Raw genomic sequence first — 17,836 nt, forward strand, 5'->3', positions numbered from 1 at the left:
CTGTGTTACACAGATGTCGAGAGCAAATAAAGCAATGTCCTTTCTGGCCTTAAAATTAAGAAATTCTAGCACTAATCACTGTAGGCATCACTGAATCTTTAGGGAGAAGGATCAGAGGGAAAGGTATACTTGCATACATATATGCATACATAGGCATCAAATCTGACAGGTACTGTCACATGACAAACAGAACTCATAGGCTCAATTTTTAAACATCTACAAAACACAGATGTTCCTCAAAAGTATTATTTATATTTCTGTAAAACCAATTGGCAAATCACAAAAAAAGCTAAACTATCGCTTACTGAACACTGGTACAGAAAAAAAAACTCTCTTAACTTTGCCAGAACTATTTTTTCTCCCGTGACACCAAAAGTATCAGTTTGGGTATTTTTATTCAAAGTTCTATCATCTCCAGTATGACATTTCTAGCCATGCAGAGAAAAAGTTCCAGGAAGCAGTAGAGAGGACACAGTTATCTTTCATATTATAGTTGGGAAAGCTGGAGAAGACTGTCTGGTTACAGTTTCACAGCAACTCTCTACCCTTAAAAAATTCATTGAAGAAAGCTTCCTTACAACAAGTCTAATCAAACCATACAATGCCAGCTAATGCACTGTCTTCAAAGGAGCCATGAATCCAGTGTCTGAGTGTCTGGTACTTGCACCATGCAGGCACATACTGTATAATAACAGGGATGCAACAGAACTTTTTCCTATGATTTTTAGACTGGACCTTCTTCTCAGCTGCAGCTTTCTGAGGACAGTACTTACCTTCTGAGATCCTCGCAGGAAGGCCAAGAGAACACGGCACATCGGCAGAAGGACCAGGCAGCAGTTGAGATTGAGGACAGACGCCGAAGCTCTGCTAATACACAATCCTAGCTGAACAAACATAGCAAGAGTTACAAGGAGAAAAGACCCTCTCTCTAATGGTTTAGGTATCAGTATTACAGAATCACAGAATTAACCAGGTTGGAAAAGCCCTTGAGATCATCAAGTCCACCCAACATCATCTGATCAACTAAACCATGGCACTAAGTTCCTCGTCCAGTTTTATTTTAAACACTTCTAGGACAGGTGACTCCACCACCTCTCTGGCCAGTCCATTCCAGTGGCCAATCTCTCTTTCTGTGAAGAATTTCTTCCTAATATGCAGCCTAAACCTCCCCTGGTGCAGCTTGAGACCGTGTCCTCTTGTTCTGGTGCTGGTTGCCTGGGAGAAGAGACCAACCCCCACCTGGCTACAACCTCCCTTCAGGTAGTTGTAGAGAGCAATAAGGTCTCCCCTGAGTTTCCTCTTCTCCAGGCTAAACAACCCCAGCTCCCTCAGCCTCTCCTCATACGGCTGTGCTCCAGACCCCTCACCAGCTTTGTTGCCCTTCTTGGACACATTCCAGCATTTCAACATCTTTCTTAAACTGAGGAGCCCAGAACTGGACACAGTACTCAAGCTGTGGCATAACCAGTGCTGGGCACAGGGCAGAATGACCTCTCTGCTCCTTCTGGCCATGCTATTCCTCATCCAGACCAGGATGCCATTGGCCTTCTTGGCCACCTGGGCACACTGCTGGCTCATGTTCAGCCTACTATCAACCAGCACCCCCAGGTCCCTTTCTGCCTGGCCGCTCTCCAGCCACTCTGTCCCCAGCCAGTAGCACTGCATGGAGTTGTTGTGGCCAATGCATAGAACCCGGCACTTAGATGTGTTAAATCTCATGTCCTTGGACTCTGCCCATCTGACCAGCCTGTCAAGGTCCCTCTGCAGAGTCCTCCTTGGATGACTTTCCTTTTGAGCACTGCAAAGGTGACTAGAGAGGGATAAAAAAGCATGGCTGCAGATTCCAAACTAGCGTGGTTGTTGTTTCCAGATGACACACAAACCCTTCCTGCCACATCAGTGCTGTGTAAGGCTTTGCTCCTTTCCCTAGCCTCCCTGTATTCAACATCCTTTTTCTCTGCTGCAAAACCAAACAGTTTCCATGTTCTCTTGACGCATCAGAATAGTGGAGTTTCATGATGTACTTTACATATACTGGTTAAAAACCTTCTACACAGAGGTAAAACCTCTCCAAGGGCAACAGCTCTCACCTTCTCATCAAACAATTATTCAAAGTTAAATCTGTCAGCAATTATGTCAGCCAATGACATCTTTATACTGAAAGGACCAATATCCTCATCAGTGCTCAAAGCCACATGGAACAAAACATATCTGAGACAACACTAAGTGTCCACCAAAAAATTACCTGGAAGCTTCAACAGGCATAATTAAATAAGAAAAAGCATTAAACAGCAAGAAGATACTAGACAGCCATTTAAGTAAAGTGCAATGATTTTCTGGTAAACAATCCAGAAAAAAAAATTTACAAATAGTGATTCAACTAAACTGAAATGATAACACTGTTTCAAGGGCTGTTATGGAATTCTCACAGGGCCCCTGCTCCATTCACACTATGCAGTACCATATCTGGACCTAAAGAAAGTAGCTTTTCTTCCTTTTAACTACTCAACAGCTGGGAACTGTAATGAAATCTAATGTCACTAATGCTTTCACTGGTATATTTGGAACTTATATAATTAGAATAAAAACACTTGTCAAATAAATGAACAAAGCACACGTTAATGTCATAACCCTGTATTTTTTAATCTTATTATATTCTCCCATTCATTTAGGATTTTTAAAATATTAGCAAAACGCCATTGTTCCCCTAGTTATAAGGTTGAATTACCATTTTACTAGGTTATATAAAAGATGCTTTTAGACTGTCAACAGATTTCTGGAATGATATTTCTTACAATGTTCTCTAAAGCCCAAGTTTTTCAACTCCTCAAGAAATTAATAAAAAGCTATTATAATATTATAAGATAACTCAAACGTTGCAGAGGCATGCAAACAATTTGAACAGGTACAAAATATCTAATAAAAATTACTTAAGATTTATTACTTTTTCAAAATGAAAGATCAAAATTGCCTCCTTTCATAGTTCATAACACCTATGTCCCTGAACTTCTCTGCAGCACATCTGGGCACAAAAGCAGCAGGCAAACAGAACATAAAGATGTTTAATCCACCTGAGGCATCAAGCTTTCCTCTGAAACCTCATTTTTTCTTCTGGCTACTTTACATTGTTTATCTAGATCTGAGTGGTAGGGACATCCTCACCAGACATTACCAGATTCCATAGAACAAAGCAGTAATAAGGGCACCTTCTCTTAACAGCTGCCTATGAGAAGTATGAACAATTACCACATAAAATGTGCTTGTCGTTGCCCTCTGCCATGTAAATGCATCATTCCTGGCAAACATCCTAGGAGCAGATTTCACAGAAGTTACGCCAAGGACACTTACAACAGACTTTTTTTCAGTGGTTCCTAGACACAGGACAAGGGGCAATGGGCACAGACTAGAACACAGGAAATTCCACCTAAACAGAAGGGAAAACTTCTCTGAGGTTGATGGAGCACTGGAACAGGCTGCCCAGAGACATTGTGGAGTCTCCTCTGGAATTTCAAAACCCACCTGGATGCATTCCTGTACAATCTAACATAGGCAAATCTGCTTTAGCAGGAGGGTTGGACTAGATGACCCCCAGAGGCATTATCCAAACACTACTATTCTCTGTGATTCTGTGAACAGAAGCATGTCTAAATGAATGTACTGTAGAAAATAAGACTAGGATGAACCATATCCCTGAGTTCTTTCCTACTCTCCAAGCCTCCACTATTTCTTCCAATGTACTCTCAGTGTTTTTTTTTCCTCTACATAAACCCTCCCATGCTTCGGTTTCATCTGTTACTTCACACTCTGTTCACATGCACAATGTGAGACCATTCTTGTTACATTCCCCCACAAGTCATGTTCTTCTGATTTTAAATATCTCTCCTGACCCCTCTGGACTCTCCCAACTGGTTCAGAGCCCATGCAATGACTAAAACTGAACACCAGTTACAATGTCCACAGCAACTGAGTGCTGATGTCACTTTTCATTTCAAAGTATAATAAAATAAAAAGTGAACAACCACAATAAATATTTCTCTATACTTGTCCACAGTAGCTTAAAGAGATTTTCAAACACTGTAAATATCTTTTGGACTACCCCATAAAACAGCAATACTCTTGAAATTATTTGACTTAATGGCAAGCAACATGTCTTTATAATGTGCCATTTGCATATACAAGATGACTGTTGCTATTTTTATTAATTATTATTCCTCTAAAGGGAAGCTAAAAATGAGCTATACACCTCATAAAAGCAATAACTTCAATAACATGGTCATTAAACACACATAAGCATTTTTATGAGTGCTTGCTGATGTGCTACAGTATTTCAGTGAATAAACGGGCACGATTTGAAAAACCCAAGAATTCTGTAGAACTAACGTTATGCAAAAGCCAGAAGTAAATTGAACCATTTTTGTACCTCTTGAGTAACACTTCAAATCCAGAAAAATGCTATGATACAATAAGTAAAGCAATTCAAAACTTGCAGTTTCTGTTGGATGGCCTATGACACATCATTAGATTTTTCTAGAACTTATGTTGCTTTTGAATTTAAACATAAACCATAAACTTCAGCAAAGCAGTCTAGTTTAGAACAGTGCAGAACATTGGTTTAGACTGTGTAGTATAAAATAAATAACTAATTGCAAAAAAAAAAAGTTAAATGTCAAGCAATTTAACTGGTATGAAAGAATATTGATCAGCTATGCTGAGTTGAAAAACACTACCCCACTAATACATCCTTGTGTTTTTCCATTTAACAAAATAGCAAATATCTATTCACAATGCAATCACTATGGAAGAATGCTCTCATATTAATTCCAATTCAATGGTATCAGCATCTGTATAAAGGAGGGAAAAAATGAGAACAAGAGAGCAGCAAACTACTTCTTCAAACACGCACTGCACTCTTAGTAAGTGCATTTCATATATTTTCCCCAACGGTTCATTTAAGGTTTTCTTCTGAAGAAATAAAGTTGGCCAATGTTTGCAGCAACAACCCCATGACCAATTTGAAAACAATGGTAAAGTAATACATTTAGCAATACTTAGAATCACAATTTGTGAAAGACCCAGAAGAATAACAGAATACTGTTTGCTCTTAATATATATCTAAGGGCTAAAAATATCTAATTCTTTCCAAATTGTTTCCAAGTTGTCTCTTTATTGACTTCCTTTGCATTGCCTGGGTGGCATAGTAACAAACTAACATACTGTATTGTTGTCTTTTTAAACAATAGTAGAGTAAGAGATGATTTTTGCTCCAAGGCAACTCACTGGTTCTAGAAGGAATATATAACCTTATTAAGTAGCTAAGAAATGAGAGGAATATAATCCTCTTTTCTTCCTAAGTTAATCGATTATTGCTGTTTTAAGAGGGGAAAAAAGTATTATTTTAAGTTAGTAGCATGGAAACTTCTGTAAGATTAAAAAGGGAGGAAAAAAAAAAACACCAAAATCTCTACTGGACTCTTTATTTCATCCACCTTTGCTGACATCAAATCCAACCATTTGACAACCTCCTTTTGTAGTCTGCCTACATAGCACTATACATGCTATTATCCCATTTCATGGAGGGGCAAAGAGGATTAATCAAATTCATAGAGGAAGTGCTAGGGATAGTAGGGAACTGGTTCCACTACAAACTCAAATCCTAAAAACTAGACTAGATTTTTTTTTTGTCTCCAGACAAGTATAAAGCAATCACTGTATTTTCCTTCTTCAAAGAAGCAGAAAAGGGCTCTATAGTGGGAATATAGGTTCTCCAGCTATCCCTGTCTGACATACAGTTCCATAGAAAACAGGATGGGTTCCTGGCTACGCTCATAGCATGTGCCAAGTAGGACAGAGAATTAAAGAATCAGTTCTCATTGAATGTTCTGTGTTGCTGACAGCATAGTAGGGGAAATGAGATTCACTGTAGTTAGGCAAATGATTTCAATATTAGGTTGAGGGCTAAAGTATCTTATTGTGTACCACAGAATTCCCCAAAGCTGATCAGTTATATATAAAAATATGAGATGAACACTCAGGGCAACCTGAAAGGTTGTGGGAAGACTCATAAACCACGTGCTACTCTGTAGACACAGATCACAGATCATCCCCCCACATCAGTAGTGGAGCAGCTACGAAAGTTAATTTTTGTAGATGGGACAAAGTGTACTACACAGTGTGCTTCCTTTTGACCTGACTTGCTTTTCTTTATGAAGTACTCCTTGTTTTGAGTTACAGAGCGCATATAATCTAAGATGAAGGACAGATCTGAACTGTACAGAACATAATTATTCCCCCTAGGCCTGTCAAATCTGATATCTAGAAGAAGAAAAAAACAAAACACAAACCAAGCAACCTATAGCAGCTGAAAGGAAGGAAAATGTAGCAGAAACCTACCACAACATGTGAAAACACCTACAAAAGTTTGACTTCATTTTGTTCCTGAAGATGGAAGGTTTCAAGTCAGGACTCTGTAAACCCCAACTGCATGTATGGCAACTCTTTAAAAATTATTTTAAGAGTAAGTGGTGTCATATTTTTGAATCACATGTGAAAAGTATATAAGCATTAGAAAAAAAAAAACATAACAAAGCCTAGCAGTGTCCTACACAAAGAATTTAACAGCAGACCAACTCTCTATGCTAATTCAGCTTCAGTCTTCTGCTTGCATGTATGAATCAGAAGTAGGATATGATATCACAAAAAGGCAGAAACATCAAGCGTGGACAATGTCAGCAATATTTTAACTCTTTCATGAGGTATGGGGTATCTTACCTGTTCTACTGATAATCAATATTCTCACCATTCACTTGCAACTCACCAAACGGCATTTCTTGAAGGCTTTCCTTCTTTTTCTGACCACGTATTTAGGTCATGTTCATATTTTATATGTCATCTCTTTGTGTTAGATGTACTTCTTCTGCTTAAATCAGTTATTCAGTCTGAACAAAGCAACTACCTTAATCTGGAATTCAGTATTAACTTCCAGCTTCTCTGATACTTTTCAAAGAAAGTGCATCCACTTACAAGATTTCAGACCAAATGTTCATCTTTATTAATCTATTTATCAATTAATTTAATCTGCTCAAGTCCTGACCTCAGGAAATACACTTCTAAAAGTTGTCGGTGCTGCTGCATTTCTATTTGTGCCAGGAAGAATGATAAATGCACAGACTGGAAGGGATCTCAAGTTATCTTCAAGATTTGAGTCTTCCAGACCATCCTTCTGTAGCAACATCACAAAGTGTGACAGAATTTTATATATTAATTAGCAACAAGAGAATGAATGTTTGATCCTGCAAGATGCAGCATGATCTAAACTCTACAAATTCTGTCATGAGGCAAGGGATTAAGGGTACCCAAGACCCCTGAAAAGATTCACAACACAATGCAATTCATGGACAGAGCTGAAAGTTGCTTATTGTCATACCTGAGTCAGAGTCATACAGAAATGACGCAACATCTGCATCTAAAGGTTTCCTTTACATTGTATTATTTCCCCATATCAGAACACAGTAGGTAATATGGTCTGTAAAACCAGCCTTCTGGAGAGTAATCAAGTGTTTTTGTTTTAAGACCTGCCATTGTTAACTGCCATGGAACCCCCGCAGTAACACATAATTCTGAACATGAGCCAGCAGTGTGCCCAGGTGGCCAAGAAGGTCAATGGCATCCTGGCCTGTATCAGGAATAGTGTGGCCAGCAGGAGCAGGGAAGTCATTCTGCCCTGTACTCAGCTCTGGTTAGGCCACACCTTGAGTACTGTATCCAGTTCTGGGCTCAACTTAAGAAGGATATTGAGACACTTGAACGTGTCCAGAGAAGGGCAAAGAGGCTGGTGAGAGGCCTCGAACACAAGACCTATGAGGAGAGGCTGAGGGAGCTGGGGTTGTTTAGCCTGGAGAAGAGGAAACTCAGGGGAGACCTTATTGCTCTCTACAACTACCTGAAGGGAGGTTGTAGCCAGGTGGGGGTTGGTCTGTTCTCTCAGGCAACCAGCAGCAGAACAAGAGGACACAGTCTCAAGCTGCACCAGGGGAAGTTTAGGCTCGAGGTGAGGAAAAAGTTCTTCACAGAAAGAGTGATCTGCCATTGGAATGTGCTACCCAGGGACGTGGTGGAGTCACTGTCCCTGGAGGTGTTCAAAAAAGGATTGGACGTGGCACTTGAAGCCATGGTTTAGTTAGTCACGAGGTGCTGGGTGATAGGTTGGACTCGATGATCTCTGAGGTCTTTTCCAACATTGTTGATTCTATGATTCTATAATGTAACGAATGATCATTACATTTTGGCCATAATTCAGGTCTGTTCTACACAGACTATTATGCCATGCCCATCTCAGAACAAGGAGCTATGATGACAATATGACAGTTTCCAACACAAGTCTACATGATACAGTAGTAAAAATTTCAATTAATCATTTGAGATGCACTTCCACAAACTGAACCTCCCCTATTGACAGTTTCACAACTTATGCATCTGCAAAGGTGGAAGTTCTCCTATAAAAGTCACTAATATAGATGTCCTTCACAGGATTATTACCATTTGAGTTACATGCCGCAAACCCCAAGTTCTTCAGTGGCTTATAACTGAGAATAATCTCAGTAATGATGCTGAACTGTGGGCTGTCCAGGAGGGACAAAGGTTTGAAGGCAAGAATGTTCTCACAAACAAACAAACAAAAAAAAATCTAAAATGAGGCAATGCAATGTTCAAGGTGAAAGCTGAAGATGCACATTCAAGGGGACTATCAAGAAAAAATCCTGTGGACTAACACCCTCAGTGTTAAGGGCGAAATCTTGAAGTCTGCAAAGAAATTAATCATTTATACAATGTCTCTGACTGAGCAGACAGAAAACCTCCAATAAGGAAGATTCTGGAGTCACAGCACATAATCCATCAATCTTCCTTTCTGTAATTCATGCCTACTACATCTTGTAATATCTATCATGAACATAAAGATGAGGATATTCCTTTCTTCTTTGCCACATTCTTTTATAAGAAATCCATGTCTGCTAGGCATTTCCCAGGCTTCTCTAAGCAATGTGAGGAAGCAAGGTAACATTTATTAAATATTTATATTATTTATTAAATGCAATTATATCTTATCTCTATGTAATCATTAAATGTATAAAATGTAATTATAAAATGTTATTATTAAATGTTTACTTTATTTATTAAATGTAATTATTCCTTATCTGAATCATATTCCTGAATCAGCCCAAACAAATGCATTCATGCAGTAAGTCTATGACCTGTGCTGTTACATCAATTATGTACACAAAGGCATGGTTCAAGGCAAAATAGGTTTTATATCTGCTAGGTTCTGATTGAACTTACACCACAAGAATCATATAATCATGGAATTTACTCTGGAAGAGACCTCAAGATGTCTCTGTTCAAACCTCCTGCTCTAAGCAGATTCAACAACAAACTAAGTTTGCTCAGAATTTTGTCCAATTGGTTTAAAACCTCCAGGGATGGAGCTCACTGTCTCATCAAGAGGACTCAAACTGAACGAAGCAGTGACAGCTGTCACAACATAAATTTACTCACTAAATTTTATAGGACAGAATGGGTTGTTTAACCTCCTTCTAGCACACCAATGCCTTTGACTTATTTATTCTCTTTGCGCTTCCAGGACACCACCATACCCATTTAAGTGTCTTTTTACAGGTATAGAATTAAGGATCAGAGAGATGATCACTGAAAGATTGGGTGGAAGTTAGGTTCCTACATAATTTTAAAATCCTATGCTGAGCATCTATTCAAGGTCAGAGAGGATGCAATCAGAAAATAGTAAAACTGAGCAACCTTCATCTGTAGAAGGCTGAAAGAAAGTGAACCACTTCACTCACCACTTAATAAAAGACTAACTTCATTCTTTCTCCACATCAGGAAAAAAAAGACATTACATGAAAACATGGCAGAGTTGAATACATTCAGGATATTCAGTCCAAAATCTTATTTCCTAACACAATCTGATTTCCTACAGCAACTCTTCTTGTTCTCCATCCTTTTACTTGGTAAACAATGAAATTACCTGTGGCAAATCTTTCAGTGCTGCAAGTGCAGAAACTCTTAAGGAGATTTTAGGCTAGTGTAGCATACATAGAGAGAAAAAAAATATCCTTAGTAGACCTCCCTGGAATACAGGAGAAAAGAAGGTATTATTAATAAAACACCATTCCTTTTTGCCATTTTTTATTAACTGGATGGAAAAAGGAATACATTTGCATATGAGTGTCTGCAAAAAAGTTCATTCTGTTAAGACCGAGGAAATAAAAATGTAAAATGAACTGTTAATTTATAAATGGAGGATTTTCAAACATCCAGAAATGGCACACAGAGGCACTGCAAGCCATGCATCCACGTATGGAACAGAGAAGAGACTGATATATGCTGATGGGCCCACGGAAAGAGAAGAAAAATTCCCCATGGAAAGTAACAGCAGCTGTAGTGTGGATATGCTTACTCTCTTTCCTGAACAGGCTAAAATTGAGCCTAGTTTTTCCAGCCTTATCAAAATAATCTGTATGCTTTATATGCATATGCTAAAAATATTGAAGAGAAGGGAAGAAGCTAACTTTGGGGTCTAAAGATGATATTTAGGCAAAGTGTAAAAAGTGAAGGAATTATGGTAATGTTTTACTTTGTTGTTTTTAAAAATTCTAAATTAGCTTCAGAACTTTGACCAAAAGTATCTTCTAGACTTAGTTCTTCACTTTCCTCCTCATTTTAGAAATGTAAACTTCTTTGGCATTTTTTTCCCCACAGTTGCAGACACAGACAAACTTGAAGGCATGGCTTCCTGGTCCTCCTCTCCTGACCAAGACAAGGAAATCTGTTGCTTGAATCATCTCACAGGTTCTGAATATGCTTTATAATTACTTTGCATGTGTTTTTCATTTTGAAATACACGAAAACCAAAAGAAGACCAGACAATGAGCTGGTACAAGATAAGACTTTGGAATTGAGAGGAACTTTCCTGATTGATACCAGCTGACAATCTGGCCCAACATGTTAGCCCAAGAACATTTGTTCTATAAACAACCCACTTGCTCTGCCAGGAACAGAGTTTGCAGATGGATGCCCTAGGCTGCAAAGCCATTAGAGATAATGGTAAAATTAAACACGTTTTCATGCTTTTCCTATCAGGAGAGTCATCATCATGAAAGATTTAAGTATTTTCATTCCCATCTTTTTGTATTATCTTTGCTAAGATTAATTTCTTGAACACATCTGAGTCAGTCATAAGCACTTTCAATAGCAGGTTAGGATATGCATCACCTGCACTTTAACCCCATGTCAGCTTTCCACTGAAATACATCCTGAGTGTGACAGTGTTGTTCATCCACATTCTCCTCAAATTATAAGCAATCCCAGAGCATCCTCTAGAAAGTTGTTAAACCTTAATCTAACCCTTTGAATACAAGTCATTTCAAACAACTCTAGTGTTGTTTAGCTCCAGATAACTTGACAAGACAGACCAGTATCTCACTTCCTCAAACTCTCTTTTTGGGTTCTTCTGGTGGTGATGGTGTCACCTTTGTTAAACCAAAATAGTCAGATCTTCATTAAACTCTTCAGATTATAAGAATTTGTTATTAGAATACAAAACCAAAATTGCAATGACTTACATAAAACAGAATACCTTACGGAGATGACAAAGACCAAAAAAGAAATCAGACCTGTCAGAATTCCATCAGTAAATATATACCACAACGATTGGATTAAGAGAAATTTGTCCGCACGAGCCCATAAACTTAGCTAACATTTTGATGACAAAAAGCTGAGCTCCAGTCATCTGTTGAGCATGTTTGTGTTCCTGTGTGCCTGTCTGCAGCTGGGAACACTGGGAGGAAGGAAAGGAAGGGGAAGGATAGCTGTTTCACACTTGACTGGATCTTTTTCTTCTCAACACTGTTTACCTTCTACTCCTAAACAACTGTCAGCGGTACCCCAGTCATTTCCTACTTACTTTTCCCAGACTGCAGAGTTAACAAGCAGTTTGTGTCATCCCCGATTAGCAAATGCATTCTGCCCCTTTTCCATCTCCCAGCATCCCGATTTCCAGGGCAAAAGTAATGTCCGCGTCACTCACCCCTAACATTTGATGTAAATAATAATACTGCCGCCCTTGATAATAGAGCAGGAAGGTTTTCCAGAAGAGCCATGCATTGAGAGAGAGCCAGAAAAACTAAAATGAAACAGAAACAAGAGATTGTAAGTGAAAATTACATTTGCAAACTTTTCGGTGTTTATTCCATTCATAATCTGATCTGCCTGTAGTTTCGTGACCATACGTAAATGGAATGGGAAAACAAACATTAAGCATTCAGCATAAAATAATTTAACATTTCTTTTAAAACTAAATAATAGCCCCTATGAGAGAATTTTCACTTTCGTTGAACTTCACAAACCTTTACCTTTGTGATTTAAGACTACGGAGAGCTGGAAAAGCCCTCCACATACAAAATGCTGCTCCAAACCTTTGCTTGGACATTGCAGTTAAAAGACTCAGAGAATAAAAACTCGCAACAAAGAGACAAAGACACGAAGAACTTAACCTCCAAGCAGACGCATCTTCTCACGAAAACTCTTCCCAAGAGGATCTAACAAAGAGCAAACCCAACTACAACGTGCGCCGAGCCCCATCAGGAAAAGAGACTCCTGCCTTGTCCTCGGGCCAGGGCACACGCGTGTCGCTCTGCCAGCCGCACACGGCCCGCGGCGCATCCCAGCCAGCCGCACACGGCCCGCAGCGCATCCCAGCCAACTACCCCCGACGGCGTCCAGTCCCCGAGTCCCGCCGAGCACGGCTGAGACATCCTGCAGTGGGCCTGGGGCCAGTCTGCAACCCGCCCCGATCCCCGGGACTCCCCGGTGCCCCGCCGAGCCGGCAGCCGCTTGGGCTGGCCCTGGCCGCCTACCAGCACCCCGCGCCCACCTCCCGAAACTTCCTTGCGGGACAGCCCCACCGAGGGGACACATCCTGGGGGCAGCCCCCTACCAGAAAGAGATGTTTGCTCCCCTCATTGGCCATCCAGCTCCTCCAGGACAGAGCCATGGTGCGGGGCGCCTACGGGACAGCACCCGGGGGGGGGGTGAGGGGGCGACGAGCGAGCCCTCCTTTTCAGCTGGGCTGAGCCGGTCCTCCCCTCTCCCCACCCCTCACCCCCCGCCCCGTCTTCCGGCCGCCGGGGCGTTTGGCTCCGGCCGCGCTCCAGTCCCCCTGGCTCCGCTGCAGCCCCCGGGCGCTACCCCTTTGTTTGCCGCCGGCCGCCCGTTGTGCGCGGCGCTCCCCAGGGACCCAAAGCGGAGCCGGGCGGGGCATCGGGGACGCCGAGGGCTCGCAGGGGCCACCTATGGAGGGACTCTGGGTTGCCAGGGCCTCTGCCGCGAAGTGATGTCGCCGGCTTGTCTTGTCCCTACACCTTGAAAAATGCGTTTCCTTCCTCATGGAGAATCCTGTCCGTGGGGTTCTCCCCGCCCCGGCTGAAACGCGATACAAAAAGCTGGCGGGAGGTGGGGGAGGCAGCTGTGCATGCATCTGTACTGTAATTCGGGGGAAAACAAAGAAGCTATCCAAGAAACTACGGCTTTGCTGTACATGAGGTCCTTGAAAGCTGGGAAGGGTCACAAAGTGCTTGTTAGAAGTTCAATCCTGCTCCATCAGGTGTCTCCTGGTGATACTGCGAGAGCCAGGCTGCCGTGCCCAGCACAGAATAACAGAGTGTGCCGGCAGAGAAGGGGTAGAAGGGCACAACAGCCACCAGATAGGGTGCTACGGGCGGCACTACAGCCACCAGAAAGGGTGCTATGGGCACCTCCACCGCCACAGAGTCCAGCGTTCTGATTGCTAGGCTTTGCAACCAGTTTACTTTTTGTGGTGGTTTGGTGAGGTTTTTTGGAGGGGCAGTTGCACCAGCTACAGATTTTTATATTAGGAAAAAGCTTTAAGAAACACCCTTGTTGCTAGCAACTTTTAAGTACAACACCCTCGTGAGTCATCAGGAGCGCTTTCACTCTAAACCGGGCACTGCAGTGCACATGGCTGTTTCTTCTGATAGCAGCAGCGACGACAGCTGGCAGCAGACCAAGGCTGTTTTTCCCAGGTGATGCCATGCCTAAGAAGCCTCATCCAGTCCAGCTTGAGCTGGCTGTCTTTCTCTTGCAACTCGGAAAGTTGCCATTTGTTGTGTTACTCATGAGCTCCTTACTAAAGGTCCAGGGAAAACTCGGAGGAAACTAAGTTCCATATAAAGATGGAAGTTGTGTCTGACCCATATGTGGCCCTAAGTGTAAAGAGTACAAGTAGAGCATGGCTTCTGTGAAGCATAGTTGGGGCTGTTTTGGCAAGAGCCCTATTGCAGAAAGTGTCAGGATTTCTGCAGCTATATTAAGTGCCTGGTGAAGTTTTGGAACAGCAAGACACAGAATTACAGCTATTTTATATCATCAAATGACACTAAAAGGAGAACTAGTGAAAGGGAAAATACATATTTTGAATTTAAGACTCACCAGTACCATAGTTTGATGCCAAAGCAGTGCTAACAGCAGAAGAAATAGTATAGTTTATTTATCTTATCTGCTATTTCCATTCACTTCCTCATTTCTGTTGGCATGTAAAAAGAAATGGAAGCTGCTTACAGGGAACCAGATGATGAAAATTCTCTAGACAAGCATGACAAAGCTGGAATGACAGAAAATAAAATCTGTAGGATATGTCAGGCCTAATAACATGGGGCCTCGGCCAAAGCTGAAGCTGCAGCAAGCACAAACAAAACCAAAATGATGTGCCCATGCCATATGCTATACTTCAAAATACCCTTAGAAATGTCTCTAAAAAATCAGCTTATGCAGGATTTTACTGCCTACTCACATGAAGCTGGTGACTCAGGAGCTAGCAACTGTACTTCACTGCCCACTTACCAAGCGTCGTAATGTACGTGGAATACATGACTCATGCTGCAGTTGACATTGTATACTAGATATGATTTTCTAGGCACAGAGCAAGGAGTGGATTTTGTGGGGTTTTTTCCTGGTTTTTTTTTTGTTTGTTTGGGTTTGGTTTTTTTTGGGGGGGTGGGGGGGGGGCAGGATTTTTTTTGATTGATTCTGGTTTTGGTTTTGTTGGGGGGGGTTCCTGGTTTTGTGTGTGTGTGTTTGGTTTAGTTTGTTTTCTGGTTGGTTTGTTCTGTTTTTTGTTTGTGGGGTTTTTTTGGGGTGGTTGGTTTGTTTGTTTGTTGTGGGGTTTTTTTGTTTTTGTAGGAAACATCCTCTTTTTCTTTATCCCTAGAAACAACCAAAGGTTTTGAATCAGTATCCCGAGAAGAGGTTGGCAGAGACCAATGCCACACTAACACAATTACATTCTTCCACCAAAGAAAAGGCTGCCTTCCCAAGGAGCTCTGGAAGTTTTCTGTCTTCTTTCTCTGTTTTAAATAATCCTAGATATATATGAGCATGGTTTTTAAGCTTCTTGGTAGGAGCACTCAGAAGTGGCCACAAATGCTAGTTATAACCTGAATAATTAGAAAAATTGTAATGTGACTATCAAACATCATTTGAGCACAAACTCACCTCTTCTCTACTTCCTGAACACCCACCCTCCAATTATGATGGTCTTTGTGCTTCACTCTACCAGCTGGTGGCTACCCTCTCTTAGAGACTGAGCACATATTTTCTCTGGTAATGTTGCTTCTTCACCCTGACTAGACACTCACCTTCCAAGCCTGCTTCCCGTGAACATCTGCTACACTCAAATCTACTCTCGTGGAGCTTTTCCAGGTACTTTAAAACACTTTGCTGTGTGTTCTATTTAATGTAACAGATGTCTTTAAAAATTTCTGGTGCTGAAATACTATGCATGGACCTGAGAGTGATACAGAGTCAAATTACCATAACTTCTAGGTGCCTCCATCTCTCATCATGTCATGATCATCCTGCAACTTCCCAGAGTGACAGAAGTTGCTGTGAGCGCAACACTGTGTCCTTCTCATCTGTGGAGTGATCTAAAACCCTCGTCTTCTGCTGTCTGCCTAGACTTAGGCAGACAGGCACCCTTAAATTCTTCCTGCCTTCCTAGGGAGATTAATCCAGTGTGTTTTCTCAGAGCTCATGGGAGGAAAAGGAAACATTGGCATTGATTTCATTACAGTGAATGGGAAAAGTGCAGTTTCTGCATAATAGCTGAGTGATTAGAGCACTTGCCCAACAGTAGGAGAGCTGGACCCTTCTCAAAGAATTGAAGGCATTGCATTCACATCCGAGGAAAGTTTCCTAACTGCTGCCCTTCACTAGGCTCAAATAAGGAAACAATCTCCAAGTAAGCCACTGTGCAGTGAGGAATGCGAGAGAGGGAAGTCAAAGAAAATCAGAAAGGGATGGTGACTGAGTGGAAACAGCATGCATCTAAGGAATTGAGAGGATCATCTAGGAAGAGATTTAGGATGAGAGTTCATTTTTCATTTTCATTGCAAGAAAATACATGAGACAAATTTCAAAACCGAAAATGCCGGGGCAAAAACTGCAACCACAGGAGAAACCAAGAAGAGAAAGCTTTCCCTACGAATGAACTTATATTTCTTGAAAACTTTCCCATTAAACTTAAGCTATATGATTTCTGCCTGTATCATTATTCCTGTAACTATAGTGTGCAGTCACAACATAAGGGTAAAACAGAAATCAGAATATACATCACTCTTAAGATCTGTGCAATGTGAGTAATATCCTGTGTGCTGGCATATGGCTTTTATGGCTTTACATGTTGTGTCATTTCTTTCCTTTTTTAAAACTGGATTTGCTGCATACCACAAGATCAACTTGCTTTCTTCTATGCTCTGTGATGGACTCTGAGGCCTCCTTAGGGTGAAATACTTCTCCAGATTTGGGTGACAGCCAAGTTTATTAATTTCAGTGGAGGTGGAGTGATTCATGATAACATGTTATTTACTGCTGCTGGAGTGTCTAGGACACAGCTCAGGCCCACACTTTACATTTACCAGAAAAGTTAAAATTGTGCCCAAAGACTTCAAATGAAATGTCAGACAGCAGGTGGAGATCTGATCCTCAGTTATTGCACACACAGCAAAATGGGCAGCAAGGCACAAGTGCACTGGTAGCATTAGCAGGCTGTGGGATACTTCTGTTGAAATTCTCCTAAACCAAGACATTCAGCCACTGCTCAGCATCATGCCACAAGTTCAAAACTATGAGAAGAGGTCCTACAGTATTTTGTCCTTAAACAACCTTGTGCACATTCCTGATTCTAACAAGAAAGATAGCATGACAACTCCAACACAAGGCAACATCATTTGTCACAAAAGAATGCAAGCAAATAGCACATGGGGAAAATGTGTATATAAATACAGCTGGAGTGCATTCCCTGACAATTTGAGAGAAATGTCAGTTATATTTATTTTTCTAACTGTCTGTAAGATTTTCTCGAACACTTAGTACAGAATTGAATCACGTATTTACAGATCATTAACTCACAGCATTTTGTACCTTTTAAAAGGTCCACTCTACCTTACATTAAATTTATAGGCCTCTCCTTTATTTCATGATGATTGGGGATCAGGTCTGAGAATAGTCCAGGGATTAAAACACATATTGCATTTATTCTAGAGTTTAAAGGAACTATTACATTCCCCCATACTGACATTCCAGAGATTCTCAATCAATTATTTCTGAATTTGGCTGTTTGAGGTTGAGCTTAAAAAAAAAAAAAAAAACAAAAACAAACCCAAAAACCCACCAAACCAAAACCCACAACACCTCTACCTTTATTTTAAAACCTTTGAAGAGGGAAATAGACACAATGTGAATGTGCCAAGAT

The 17,836-nt window shown here is 41.0% G+C and overlaps 1 protein-coding gene across 3 annotated transcripts in view; it reads right to left on the reverse strand.

Annotated features, from left to right (window-relative positions):
* NOX4 (NADPH oxidase 4) overlaps nt 1-13,063 on the reverse strand; it is a 106,772-nt gene extending 93,709 nt beyond the window's left edge. For 2 of the 3 annotated variants that reach the window (XM_054385509.1, XM_054385493.1), the window contains exons 1-3: nt 13,007-13,063; nt 12,098-12,193; nt 774-884 (exon numbers count right to left, since the gene is read on the reverse strand). In XM_054385509.1, coding sequence (XP_054241484.1) covers nt 774-884; nt 12,098-12,193; nt 13,007-13,063 — 264 coding nt within the window. Of the gene's footprint in view, nt 1-773; nt 885-12,097; nt 12,194-13,006 lie in introns of those variants that run through there. The other variant, XM_054385501.1, reaches the window with a different exon arrangement.
* Nucleotides 13,064-17,836: the final 4,773 nt, after the last annotated feature.

Source organism: Indicator indicator, chromosome 1 (genome assembly GCF_027791375.1).
Source record: "Indicator indicator isolate 239-I01 chromosome 1, UM_Iind_1.1, whole genome shotgun sequence".
Taxonomy (NCBI): Eukaryota; Metazoa; Chordata; class Aves; order Piciformes; family Indicatoridae; genus Indicator; species Indicator indicator.